The 14,462-nt window shown below is 41.6% G+C and overlaps 1 protein-coding gene across 2 annotated transcripts in view; it reads right to left on the reverse strand.

Moving 5' to 3' along the window:
* LRRFIP2 (LRR binding FLII interacting protein 2) overlaps positions 1 to 12,089 on the reverse strand; it is a 60,426-nt gene extending 48,337 nt beyond the window's left edge. For both annotated transcript variants that reach the window (XM_082499523.1, XM_082499524.1), the window contains exons 1-2: positions 11,837 to 12,089; positions 1,877 to 1,981 (exon numbers count right to left, since the gene is read on the reverse strand). In XM_082499523.1, the coding sequence (XP_082355649.1) occupies positions 1,877 to 1,966 (90 nt within the window). In that variant the 5' untranslated portion in view covers positions 1,967 to 1,981; positions 11,837 to 12,089. The remainder of the gene's footprint in view (positions 1 to 1,876; positions 1,982 to 11,836) is intronic.
* Positions 12,090 to 14,462: the final 2,373 nt, after the last annotated feature.

Consider the following 14,462-nt stretch of genomic DNA (forward strand, 5'->3'; position numbering starts at 1 on the left):
CTTTTCACACTATTTGAAAATTGGATAACAATTTTAAATTAGGACTTTTAAAGGGAAAGCTCGATATGGCAACACAAAAGAAGAAACGATGCTAAAGACAGCCTGGAAAACAAGTAACAAACCATTATATTCTGAAATATGTTGAATACTCTTCTCACGGATAAACAATAAGAGGTGACCCTCGAAATACAGAAAAATGACAGAATATTAGAAGGGGAAAAGATACTTGTAATAAAATCAGAAGGAATTTTAGAACCATTTAATTCAAATAGGTTTTAAGAATTGTTAATAAACAAAAAACAGTTATAGACAATATGAAATGCCTACCCTTAAATGATATCCTGATCAACATAAAAATTTTAGTTATCTTCAGCAGATTTAGATTAATATCAGAACATTGAATAAGTTTCATGAGCTTTTCAGCAAGTTGTTTTCCAGTTCATTGATGACAGAAGAGGAGGGAAGAATTAATATACATTAATCCTTGGAATAGACATATTCAACTCAGTTATCTCTGCGAGACAATACCTCTAGCTGTGAGACCAAGTATTAGTTTAATTAAGCATTACAGCAGAAAAACACATCTTTGTTTTTGTTTAATTTATGCTCATGCTCAAAATTTTAATTGGGGCAGTCAGCAATGTAAGAGAACAAAGCAACACAGTCATTTTAAGTAATATCATACTTATTACACCTTACTATTGAGACCTTTTTTTCTAGGCTAAGTTGCAAGGTGATGTTACTGTACTGAAACCACGCAAAAGAATACTCAAAAGATGGAACTTGATGAGACTGTACATGACCCAGAGCCCCACACATTGCTTATCTGGTAGGGTGAGAACTTCCATGAGATTTGGTGTGAACATAGCTTTCTGGAAGGTTACCAACTAAATGATTTTTTTTTTTTTTTTTTTCCTGACAGTGCATTTCCTCTGCCTACAGTCTATGATTTCTACATCTGAAAATGCATACAGAAGCTGTGTTTTCAGAGGCCTACCACCTACCTATTTTGTCTTACATGCACATAAATGTGTATATACTAGACACACATATACATAGACAACAGTTTACATTACAAGGCCAACTGGAATATGCATTTATGTCGATTAGTGTAAGCAGCTTTGTAGATAGTGTAGCTCAAAGGTTCTGTATCCATTTGTATACAAACAGTACTAATGCTTTTGTTTCCAAGTCACAGCATTTCCTCCCAGAAAAACTCAAGTCCAAATAGACTCTAAATTCCAGCTGCCTCCTTCCTATATCCGGTGGGACAAAATTCCCCTTTGTATACAGATTTCCCCTTTGTATCAAGTTATTAATTGCATTTTTGGCTGGTTACCTCCAGCTCTCTATTTTTTGGGTGGTGACTCTGTTAAGAAAGTCCTGGTCTAATGCACATATTAGATTTATTTTGACAGAAATGTGACTTTCCACTTTTGAAATTGAATATATTACAAATACCTTTTAATAATTACTATTACTCATTTGACCCTAATACACTATACTTACCATCTTAAGAATACTACACACGGCAATGGAATAAATGAGGAATTTTTTTTTAGTTTTAGACCTGAGATAGCAGTTGGATTCCTCATTTATCTTTAGCTAAGCATATAACTATCTGTAGAAATAGCTGCTAAGCCTAAGTGTGGACCTGTGAAGTTACACTAATCATACAATTAATATATCATTGTGACAACATTTCAGTAAATGTGATTTTTTTTTTTGATTGAAAATACTCTTAGTTTGTATTAATCATCATATTTTTGGCTAATTACACTTTTTAATGCACAGCTTAACAAATTTAACTTTTTCTGGATAATGACATTGCTTTCATCCCTACTTCTGAATTTAAGACAATTTGAAAGTAACAAACCTCTCTTGCAATGTTACTCAGAGCTTCATCTTCTGCAGAAAACCTGTCTTTCACTGGAGTTCTCTTCCGTCCTGATCCAGGAGTTCCCATTTTTATTCTCTGGTTCTGTATTTGCAAAAACAGACAGGAAAAAGCTCAGTTTTCAGATCTGGAACTAAAAACAAACAAACAATCCACACCACAAAACATAATAAGTTTTCCAATTCTTTAGCTATATAGTACTCAAGAAACCTACATACCATTGGCACAAATTTACCCAGCAGTTGTATTTCTGGCAAAACTTTATCACAAAATCTTGTGGCAGCTTTATAGAACACCACTGCATCCTACAAGGTGCATGCACAGCATTTTTCTACTAAACAGAACCCATGAGTTTACCTACAAAGTTATGCACAACTGTCAACTGCTCCTTGCTCAAGGACCTTTGTACACTGTCACTTCTCACTACTCCTACAAATAAGCATCCATTTAATTTTATTGATGTGAAGAAAACCTATAGGCAACAATGGTTTCAAGAATTAAACTTACACAATCATTAGAGCTCTCTCCAAAGCAGAAAAGCTATACAGCAGATAAACTTTTCAAATCACTCAAACAAATAGATGGGGCTTATTTATATCATAATGCAGGAGCTCTCATTCAGCTGCAACTGAATGAGAACTGCAGTCTTCTCCTAAAGTAGAAGTTTTACTATAATACAAGTAAAGACACTTCTAGACAAAGAAACATTATTTTGCCTAACAAGAATCCTAGTTTGGGAAATGAAAAGAGAAACATACTAGGATCATATACACAGAACGATACATAGAATATCCGCTTAGTCCTCCAGAAACCTCTGTTATCAATTGTAAGAATACAAAAATCACCACCAAACCAAGACTTAGCACATAGGGCCACCGAGAGCAAAACATTACTCAATAAAATAATCTAAGCTATTTTGTTTTCAAATATCCTAAAGAAACTGTACTTCCAGACATCCAGGTCCTTCCAAATGCCAGATGAGAATTTGGTGGTAGTCCAGCTATTTGATATAAACAAAGTAAGTGCCCCACACAGGGCTTGGGAAAACACTTTATTTAGAACAAAATTTTCTTCATGCAGATAGAAAAGGTCTAGAAGGGAAAGACTATTGGCCAGCCTTTTGAAACCTGAACTGGTGCAAGAACTATCCTTCATACTGGGTCTAACCAGCAAATGTTCAAGAATTCCTTACAGTTTAACCAAAAGGGGGAGGGGGGCGTGGTACAACGTGACAGGGGTATTTTTGTGCAAGCACAGTTTTTACTTTATTATTTTTATACAACAATCACAAAGCCAAAATATACAGGGTGCTTGCTGGCACTCAAAGATATCAAGTAGCATCACAGCTTTGCTTTTTTATTTTTTAATTCTAGCTTCTACACTTCTCCCCTCCATAACTTTATGCTGCCAGTTCTCTCTTTTCCTTGCAGGCACATAAGAGACACAGGAAGTCTCTTATTCTGCTTCAAATTCTCCAGGTATCTCACTATTTTAAGTGCTTTGATGAAGGAAACAGAACATTTGCCGATGACAGAAAAGATAACAAAGGCTTGAAACTAAATGTCCCCCTTCTCAAAAGCTCCCACATAGGACAGCTAAAACTATGCAATACTCCAATTCACTTCCAGTTGCTGTTCTGAGATCAAAGCTAAACATGCTCAGTACTGTAGGTACACAACTCCTCCATTGCGTAAAAACCTTAAAGGAGAGCTTGCAATGTTCGCAGAGGAGTAGCAGAGCCACAGTATCTGAAGGGGCCTGAGAAGACACATCCAGTAACGAACACACTCCTGATGGGAAAAAGTAGACATAAGTACCCCCCCTGGATTCCATCCGTTCCTCCACAGGCTGCTCATTCATTTTGCAGTACAGAGTGTTCGGATAAAATACAGCCATTTGGACCAACACAGAGGACTCACCTGCCAGGGAGTGTTTTTACTGTCTGCCTGTGGGTCATGGTTCAATTTATTTGTTACTCCCCCACAACACAAGTTTATTGTTGTTTGTTTTGGCTTTTATTATGGTGTAAGGTAGCAGAACACTTTCAGGAAGAAATACAAAATTCCAGCCTCACTCTTATCAGAGATTGAGATGGGTCTCGGAAGTAGGACAGAAGAACTCAAACTCGGGATGAAGGGAGACTTTGAGACAGGGCCTAGGACAAATATTGCCCCTGTCAATCCATTAAGAGTCCGTCTTCTTAGTCTTAAAAACAAGCAAGCAAACTTATGTTTTGTACTCAGAATAATTTAGATATTTAAATGCAGAAAGCAGTTTGGAGATCTCTGTGGCAAAGGTTCAACCTCAGAGCTACAGGTTGCTCCCCACATTCAGAAGAAGTGTCTCCAAAAATCTGCATCTTTTTTTCAATAATTCTTATTGGCTGACTTCAAATAATAAAAGCAGATTGGGCCCAAAGCAGAAGTTGCATCAACACAAAATAATACTCCCTTACTACAGGAGGTTTTCACAAGGTTATATATTAGCCAAAAAAAAAAAAAAAAAAAAGGAAAACAATCAATAAATTATGTTATTACAACAGATCAGTTCATGTAAGCAACAGACCTCAAACCTATCTACTAAAAAAAGGTTGCTATGCATGAAATGAAATTCTTTTAACATGTATGTTAAGGGTTGCATTTCTTGACTAAATATTTACCACATAAGTAAAAACTGCAGAATAACTGCACATACCATAGATTTGAACTGCATTTGTGGACATCCTTTAAACAACATACCAGTTCTAATAGACAACATTTTGTTAATTCAGTGAGATTCTCTTAGCTGGCAGACTGATTTGGGGAATTTAATGCAATAGGTTATATAGCTATTTTTAGTATAGCTATGTGCAGACTGACACTAAGTACTAACGTATACATATAGAGTAGTGAATTTTAAAGTTAGATGCTGATGCTTTAAATGAACAAAGAGCATTTCACCTCAGTCTCACTGTAACGTAACTGTTCCAAAATCACTGTGGAGGAAGGCAAGTGTGGCATCCCTTCCGGCCATCTGCCATGCTTCTCACATAGGGTGAGCACAGAACTTGTGACTGAGCCCAATCCCAAAAACAGAAGCAGGGACAGATTACTTAGAAGGTATACAGAAATGTTGCCTTTGCCCACAAGGTGGATTTAGAAAGCCAAAGCTCAGCTGAAGTGAAAACTAGCAAAGACTAATTAGGACAAAGAGAAAGGCTACTGTAAGAACACTGGGAACAAGGGAAAGACTAAGAAAACTATAATGCCATTGCTTAGGGATGAAGGGGACATAGTGAGCGCTTGCGAGGTGCACTCTCACTGGCACGTGCATTATGGCACTGCGTAGAACAGCACAGATCATGCAAATCTAGAGCACCCACACCTCCAACAGGAATCACGTGCAAATAAGGGACCCTGGAGTTGAAGAACAGAGGGTAGGGCAACATCAGCCTAGAGAGGCTGTGAAATGTCCAGCCCTGAAGATGTTCAAAACTTGACTGGACAAGGATCTGAAAACTGCTCTAATTGACCAAACTTTAGGCAAGGGGTGACCTCCAGAGGTTCCTTCCAAAATAAAAGATTATATGATTTTACATTTATTATTGCTGCCATCTTTGAAACTAAATCTCAATATAAGCTTTAATACAATGTTTTAATATTCTTTCAAGGGTCTTGTCACAATTTCTTCCATTCCGTGTAACTTTTAATTAAGCTGATGTATGTCAGAGTATTTCATGTCTTGTTATACAGTTCAGTACTAAAGAGCTCTAGTGCTATTACTAATAGACTCATTAGTCTAATACTAAATGTATCATGATGTTACTTCTCAGAGAAATATAAGGTGCTAAGAAATATTTCTGCATGTGTGTGAAATATTTAGGTGCTTCTCTTCCGTAACTTGCTAATTACAGGAAAAAATATTTTGCTGCATGTTATAAAGAACTTAATATATGCTGTAACATTAGAATTTTCACAAAAAAATAACTAGAGAACTCCAAAACAAAACACAACCGCATGAATAAGTTTTATACTTTAGGAAGGCTAGTGTAACAAAGATAATAAAAGGAAAGTACCTTATGATTTGCTGCATTTACAGTTCAAAATACCCGAGTCACATCTATTACATGTTTATTTCTTACTGTAGGCTGGGTTATGCACCGTATTACACGACTGATGAAGTGGCATCCTGTTGTATTTCATTCTAAAAACCTGAAGTGCCTGAAGTCCCCAAACAAACCAGACGACCTGTGAGGAAACCCTCAAGTTCCCTCTCATTCACCTTCACTTCAGGGATATATAAATTTTATCTCTTCCCCAAGCCTTTGCTGTCTACTCTTCTTTCTATCACCTTCTGACTAAAGGTTCTCTTTGTTTCTTTTTTGCTTCCTAGAAAAAAGCGTGACCTGTCTTACGTAAAAGAGAAGCTACACTACAATTTAAGGCCCTATCACTCACCACCTTCAATGGCACCACCTGTTCTGACGCCTGGGTCTACGCCAGTGTATTTGGCATCACATACACGCAAGGCATTCAGATACTACGTGTGAACAGGCTATAAATAAACAGACCGAAACTCTCCTTTTCTCTTTCAAGTAAGGCCACAAGATCATTAAAATTCACCTGCGTAGAAACAATCTCTGTATATTTTATCCAACAACAGAAAAGAACAGCCCTGCTCTAGAACCAGCCTCAAAGTTTCCTAATTATTACTGGAATATAAGCCAGCAGCCCCTGCATTTCAAGACCAAAGCCACAAACATAGAAGTTTGTATCTTTGAAGAAGAAAATTCCTTTAATCCTAGGAAGGAGCTATACCTTTTATCCATAATATCCAGGCAAAGTTCCTTGCAGTTTCAGTTGTCCACTTGCAAAGTTACAGTTTTTATCTGCTGCACATCTTTAAACATCTGAATTGAGTGGACCATAAAGGAGGTTCTACAGAATACTGCAATAGAGCCAACTGCTGCTGGAAATTGGTATCTTTGACACGTGATATGATAGATAAACACTACTGGTAAGTTTTTCATTATAAAGTATCATCTGAATGCAATTTCACAGTATTAGAGTACCTAAATACCTAGGTTTGTTACAGAGTTTTATTGGTCTCTTAAGAAACAAGACATAGCACTAAGCCTTTTCTAAACAAGGCCCAAAGATCTTATAGAATACGTAGTAATAGTCTGTGTGATCAATTGCAGTTATAAGTTGATTCAATTTAAATTAGTGGCTAAATTCTTTGATTTCATACAAACAAAAAGGCAATGAAGCCAGGGGAGAGGGGAACTCCGACATTTGAACACAGAGGAAGGCTGGAATTTCTTTAAATCAAACAGTCTAGAAACCTAAAAGAAAGAATCTGAATGAAGGTTACTTGGACAAATAATCTTAGAAACACATTAATAAATAAAGAGGATGAACGTAAGAAGCAGGAGAAAAAAAAACAACACCCAGACATTTCTCACCAGCAAGCCAATCACAGGTTGCTGATAAAACACAAACAGTAGTAACTCATTTTGATTTTTGACAGTTCAACAAATGTTAAATATACTAAAAAAATATAGTTGTGAAATATACTAAAATAAACAAAAGCTTTTTCAAATACCTAACTAAAAAGAAAAATCTAAGGAGTACTATGAAATCATGATGGTTGAAATTAAAGAATTTAAATATATTTCATAAGTTAACTGAACACTTGCTCTTTACTTCAACAAATGAATACTGCTGATGAGTGAAAATATGGAAGCTACCATACCCACAATTAAAGCAAAGTTCTAAAAGTTAACATGCTCAGAACAACGGTGGAAAAACCCAACCCAGCAACTTAAAAGAACTGTCTCATGAAACTGCAGCTCTAACAACACAAAGCTACAAACAAGCCAGAGGTATTATTACTGCAAGACAGCAGAAGTAGCATTCATATTTGAGAAGAAGCAGAAAGAATCACATTGGAAATCACAATCTTATTTGCTTAACCTTCAGTGCTTTGTCAAAGCAACTCTAAAGGAACCACAGAAATAAATGGACATAGAATAAAAATACATTACTTTACTTGAGTTAAAATTATGCAAGACTAACATAAGAGTCTTCTCCAGAAGAATGCCCCTATACAAGGGTATGGTCTTCGGAATTAGTATGTCTGTCCATGGGCCCAAAAGCACCTGAGAAAGAAAAGGAGCTGCATGATCACAGGGTGACCATGACCCAACAAAGCAGCATGTGGGGAGTGAGAGAGAAATAAACAGGGTTTTACTGCAATAGTTTTAAGGACTCATTTATAATTTTCATTCAGAATAACCTTGTTCAGAAAAAGACTAACTGAAACTAGAGCTATTGCAAAAAAGAGCTGCTAATGAGAATAAAAGAGCCTAATGTTAAAGGGAAAAAGCAAAGACTGAGAAAAGCATATAATTACTGTCTGCCAAAAGATTACAGTGCTTACCACTATGATGGAGGCAAAGTTATTTCAGTTCTTGAATAGTGTTTCCACTTAAAAAAAAAAAAAACCCTGTTCATCTCTAATCATGGCCCACTTCAGAAACCACTGGCACTAAGTTTCTGCTCTGAGTGGACAAGCTCATGTCAACCTCTTCAGTAAAAAAAAAAAAAAAAAAAAAAGAAACCTTACTCTTTTGGGTAGTTGACAGCTAATCCAGTACAAACTGATAACTGCACGATCTACCCCTTTAATGCGGTATATTCTTAGTTTATTTGCCGTTTTTAAATCTGAGAAATACAACTTCTTAGGAGCTCATGGTGTTTAGGAATAGCATGATTATTCCTTAGAGGAGGTTGAACTCCCTCAATTTGTTGGTGTTATGAACCTATATACAAACAGCAAGTCACCAGTTAAGAAAATAAAAAAAAACATTACGCAGTCTGCAAGTGTTGCCTGATGGAGCCATAAAGCATAACTATACCTGGTTAGTGTCAATAAACTGCAACACAAGACAGTACCTGTACCAATGTATCCCTACAGGGCTGTAGAATTACCAGGCACCTCCAGACCCACGAAGCTATCTTTGGTGACCTTCCTTAGTCTTTGCAAATCATCAAAATTCCAAGACAACATCATGAGGTGATGCAACTTCAAGCAGTGGCACTTATTTTACCAAGTATGAGTTCTCTGCCAGTCAGTTGCTAACAGCTGCCCTTGGAGATAGAATTACTCCACAAAATAAAACATTACATACAGGATATTATCATCAGTAACAAGAAGCATCTGCCAAGTTCTTATAATGGTCACACACCAGAGGACCTCTCAGGGCACAATGTACATCATGTGTACGTTTCACAGAAGCAGCTGGACTTCTCTAGAATCAGTGCTACCATAAATGCTAAAGATCCAGCAACAAACTAAGAAATCAAACATAATTTTAAAATATGAGGAAGTGACAGTACTATAAAGAGCACCACGAAAAATGATGGGAATGCATTATAAAAAACAAAGTCACAACAATCTTCCATAAGTGTTTATTCTAAAATGGAACAACCATTATTTTTACACTGTCAGCTTTTTCAAAATGAGTATCGTATCCTATCTATCATTTTGCAAAAGAATGATTCATTACTCATTACAAAAAAAATCCAAAACAAAACACTGCTACTATATTGAGGCTCCCTTTTTTTTTAATGAAACAAACAGAGAGCCCCATGGTAACAACCCACATTCAGTAACAAGCTGCAACTATTTAAGATATTTTTCCATTACTAATTTAATACACTCCTACACTCTTTTCTACTACAGTTACAGTACAATGAAGAGAAGCTACTGAAGCAAGCAGGACAAATTCTCCTGGGTACCCCTTAAAGCTTTCTCCACCTGCTGTTTCTTCTATTGGCTGACATCACTCCTGCTGACTAGCCCTCTGCTGTGGTAGCAGGCTGGTAGGCTTACAAACATGTGTTCCCACCTGACCCTTTGGGAAGTGCCCCTTCACTTCTTCCCTTGGAGCAGCTCTAACTCTGCATGCCTAATACAAAAAAAAACATTAACTTTGTAATCCTCACAAACAGACAGCGCTATTTACACAAACTATTTTCAATGCATAAACACAGACTGGCCATTACATACACTTACATGTTACCTGGTTTCCAGATATTCAAGATAATAAATTTGGATTACTATTTCAGAAAGCATCTCTAATGATTTTTTGCAACACTACTGGGCTGTACTGACCCATAACTATCTCGCAGACCTTCACATCAGGATCTTAGAAACATGAACAACAACACAGTATCAAATCTGTTACTGGTTTCTAATCCTCTGCTGGTACTATATACCAGAGGTATTCAATTATATATGATACCAATCTAGGGTTTTTTGGGCATACACACATGACAACTTGTGCACTATGTGAAAGTCTAGACCTTAACACGTTCGACAGATTCCCACTACTTGGAGTCCAATTTAAACAGCACTTTCTAAAAGGTGACACGTGGTAAAGTCCTATGCCATCTTCTGAGACTAGAGGAATTTAAAAAAAAAAAAGTTCCTTTGGAGTCAGTTCACGAGAAGTACTGACATTTAGAGCAACAAGCTTACACCTGACACATTTCACACAACTGTCTTGTATTCACAAGTTCTCAGCTACAGCCACGAATCCAGTTCAGGTACGACTGACTTCACGCCCTAAGGTAAATATCTGCAAACCCAAGTAACACAAAGCAATGGAAAAAAACATGTCATGTACGTCAAACTATTTTGTACTGCTAGAGCACCTTTCATCTGTTCTTATATCATCACTAAGCAATTACATTAACCAAGGAAGCAGATGTATATTAAGAAGATAAAATGTATTTGAGTCCAGAAACAGTTATCACCTCACTTTACAGCCAAGACACAACGAGTGGTTAAAGAACTCACCGAGCAAGTGTTGATTTCATCTGATATGAAATTTGTAACAAAAAAAACCCCACACATCTCCAAAAATGTTGGATGTTAACATTGATACTTTAAAGGGATAAAACTGATCCTAGGCCTTCCTCATTTCCAGACAAAACTGCCTGTAAGTCTCTCTAAAATGAGGGAGTCGCCAAGTAGAGCATACCAATTCCACAAAGTACCCCTCCACCTAGTAGGGAATATTTTTATTATTATTTTTTATTGTCAGGGAAATATATAACACTGCCCTTCACAGCATCACGCTAGGGTTCAAACTGGAAATCACTCAGAACACACGGAGGAGATCACAGCCCAGAGCTGCTGTCCGGCTCCTTCCAAACGCCCGAATGTGCCCCTCTCTCTCTCTCTCTCATCCTCATCCCCAACAGCCTCTTTGCAATTACGGCAGCCGGGCGTACCAAGAACAAATAAATAAACGCGCTCTGAAATAAATAAAAGGCGGACTGGGCATCAGAAGGCCTGCCCGAACCCTACCGTCCCTCTCCCCCGAAGGGGGCAGGCCCTGCCGCCCCGGGGAACAGCGAAGCCGCCGCAACGTGCTTCGAGGAAGGCACCGAAACACGCACAGCTGCGATTCCCGGACATCTGCCTTTCTCTCTCCCTCTCCTCTTCCTCCCCTCGCCCCCTCTTCCGCCGCCCCCACTCCGCGCCCAGGCGGGAACGGCAGCACCTTCCCGCAGGCCTGCCGACCCCGGGGGCGACGGACCCAGCCCGAGGGAAAGGGATAGGGCGGTCTCGGCTTCCCTCCGCCCGCATCGCCGCCTGACAGCCGCCACAAAGGCAACGGGGCTGGGCGGCGGGGAGTAGTGGACGAGCCGCACGCTACCGCCGGTATTGTTTCCCTTTCCGTTCGCCTACCTGGCGAGGGAGCACCGGCGGAGCCGCCGTGCCCTCCCCACTTCTCTAAACCCGAAGAACCGGGTTCCCACCCTTGCTTCCCCGCCCCGCCCGGGTTTGTGTATGTATGACACCCTCCCCCCTTCCCCCCCCCGCCTCCCTCTTCCTTCCCCCTGGGGCCCTCGCCCTCTTCTCGCCCAGGCCGCGGGGGAGCCTTACCTGCGGGCCAGCCTGCTGCGAGCACCGGAACGCTTTAACGGGGAGGGGGAGAGGTTTGCTTCACCCTCCCCTGCCACGGCTGCTAGGGGCTCGCGGGTGCCGGAACGGCCTCAGGCTCCTTCCTTCCCTCCGCTCTCCACGCCCAGAGTCCAAGGAACAGAGGCAGAAGCCGCCCCAGGGCGAGCGCGGAGCGCCCGCCGGGCACGGACCGTCCCGGGGCCGCGGCAAAGCGTCTGCCCCCTCACTTCGCCCTTTCCCCCGCACCCATCCACACACCCACCCCCTTCCCCGCGGAGGGGGGCGCAGGAACGGGAGCTTTCGGCGAAGGCAGAGCCGCACCGCTCCAGGCCGCCCTCTTTCTCTCTTCTCCTCTCTCTTCCCTGCCCCGCCCCGCCTTTTTGCCTCCTCCCCTTTCTATGCCGGGCGGTTACAGCCACATCGGGAACGTGGGTAGGAAACAGCGGTTCATTTCAAACTGCCCGCAGGGCCCTGCGGAAGGAGGAAAAGGAGGAGGGAGGAGGAAGGAGCCGGCGCTGAGGGGTGGCTGGCAGGGAGAGCGGGAAGGCGGGCGGGCAGCAGACTGTTGCGGGAGCGGCACACGACCCCACGCTGCCGCCGAGCCCCAGCGCCCACCCGCGCTGCCCCCGGCCCCTCACACGCGGCAGTGAGGCTGACTGCGCAGGCGCCACCGAGAAGAAGAAGGAGGAAGAGGAGGAAGAAGAAGAAGCGAGAGGGCTGTGCGCGCGCCTGCGCAGAGGCGAGCGGGCGCGGCGGTGTGGGAGGGCGGCGCGCTGGCGGGGTCCTGGCCGGCCGGTGCTCTGAGGGGATGGGAGGGACGGACACGGGTGCTTGTGTCCTGAGGCGGCCTTTTCAGCTCGGGGAAGGCCAGGCAGTAGTCAGCCCTCGGCATTAAGTGCGTCCGCCGGAGGCGGAGCGCCCTTCTCTTCCTCTGTTTCTCTTTACCTCAGTAGTCTGAGGGAGGGGGGGTCGTGCTCTGCGAGGAGGGCCGTAGCGGCCGCCTCTCCCCCTCACCACCCACCCCCCCCCCCCCCCCCGCCCTATCCCCGGGCAGGCCGGCTGGCGCAGTGCCGTGGCGGGAGGAGGTAGGTCCGCCGCCTCTCCTTTGCGCTTTCTTCTCGGTTTTCGCTGAGGTTGGTTTGTGCGGAGTGGCGCTCCCCGGCGAACAGCCCAAGCGGAGCCCCGGGAGTAGGCCGCAGCCGCCGCCGGTAGGACCGCAGCCGCGACCCCGCCGGCTTTAGGCCGCGGCCGAGCCCGTGGAAAACCGACCTGCTGGTTTCGTGGCCTGCCAAGTTGGGGCGTCCCACGCCCGCCGCTTTCAGCTGGCCCACCGTGCGAGTGTGGCAGAAGATTTGCGTGGAGGGCTGCCAGGCGGGGTTTATGGGTAAAAATCCCGTGCAAGCATTTACATCTTATCTTAACGTGCTCGCCCAAACGCTGCTGGACTAAAGTACTATCAGTTTCTAAATATAGACAGGCAAGAAAGTCCCTAAATATAACATATAGTAAAGAAAGAAAAGACTATACCATTAAGAGGACATTAAAGGAAGGTGTCCTTGTCCATGTTGGGGGTGATCTTTAAGGTTCCTTCCAACTCTTTACCATATATTCATATGTAATAATAATAACATATTATGGATATATATGATAAATATAATAATCATAGATGATTAAATATATTCAAATTTATACAGAAAGAGCCATGGAAGTATTGACGAGGTTGCTGTGAAATAGACTTGGGATCAGATCCGCAGCCATTTGCTTTTCAGCACCCCTGCCAGTAAGCGCAGGTTGTCTGTATGAACATAGAGATGATCACAGGTCTGGAGGAGATGGCATTTCATATATTAAAAATCACATGGGAATGAAAAACCTCTTAAAATTACAACCCTAGTGGTAGGACTCAAGAACATTCACCAGAGCCCTTGGCAGAGGTCAAATGTCTTACTGAAATAAGCCCAAGGGGATGTGCGTAAAGTTAAAAAAACGTGCAAGTGAATTAAATCTATTACAGTAGACATAAACCAGCTTCCTTGACTTTAATTAATATTTTATAACTCTCCGTCTGAGAAACCCTGTACTCTCAATCTCCTCACTTGATCATACAGCATAGCCTCACCATGCTTATTTTTAACATCACGTTAATTTCTGTAGTAATAGATGATGATCTCACCACAGGGAGATGAAGTAGAAAGTTTCTCTTGGAACACCAGTAGGAAGGACCAAAAAAAATTACTGGCTTAAAAACTACATTTTTATTTGAAGTTTACTCTTACAGGAGGACTCACCTGATTTTCTGGGCTTTGTGGAGATTTTTCATTAAAAACATCTTGGGTCATTTTGGTTTGGTCTAGCTGGTGGGAGAAGTCTTTCGTTCCCTCTTGAATGGAGAGTTTGTGTGGAGTCTTCTGAAATGTCCGATGTCCCAGGTCTGTGTAGGATGATTTTCTATTAATATATTGCTATAAAAAGTTGTTTGTACATTTTTCTCCAATGAAATGTTGGTATTTGCGTACGTTTAGTCTTTTGATATCATAGGCTGCGCATTTTTCTTTAATGATGCAGCAAAGCGCGTGTCTCCTTGAGAGCAGACATGCATTTTTGTGGC

Source organism: Vanellus vanellus (assembly GCF_965231255.1).
Source record: "Vanellus vanellus genome assembly, chromosome: 2".
Taxonomy (NCBI): domain Eukaryota; kingdom Metazoa; phylum Chordata; class Aves; order Charadriiformes; family Charadriidae; genus Vanellus; species Vanellus vanellus.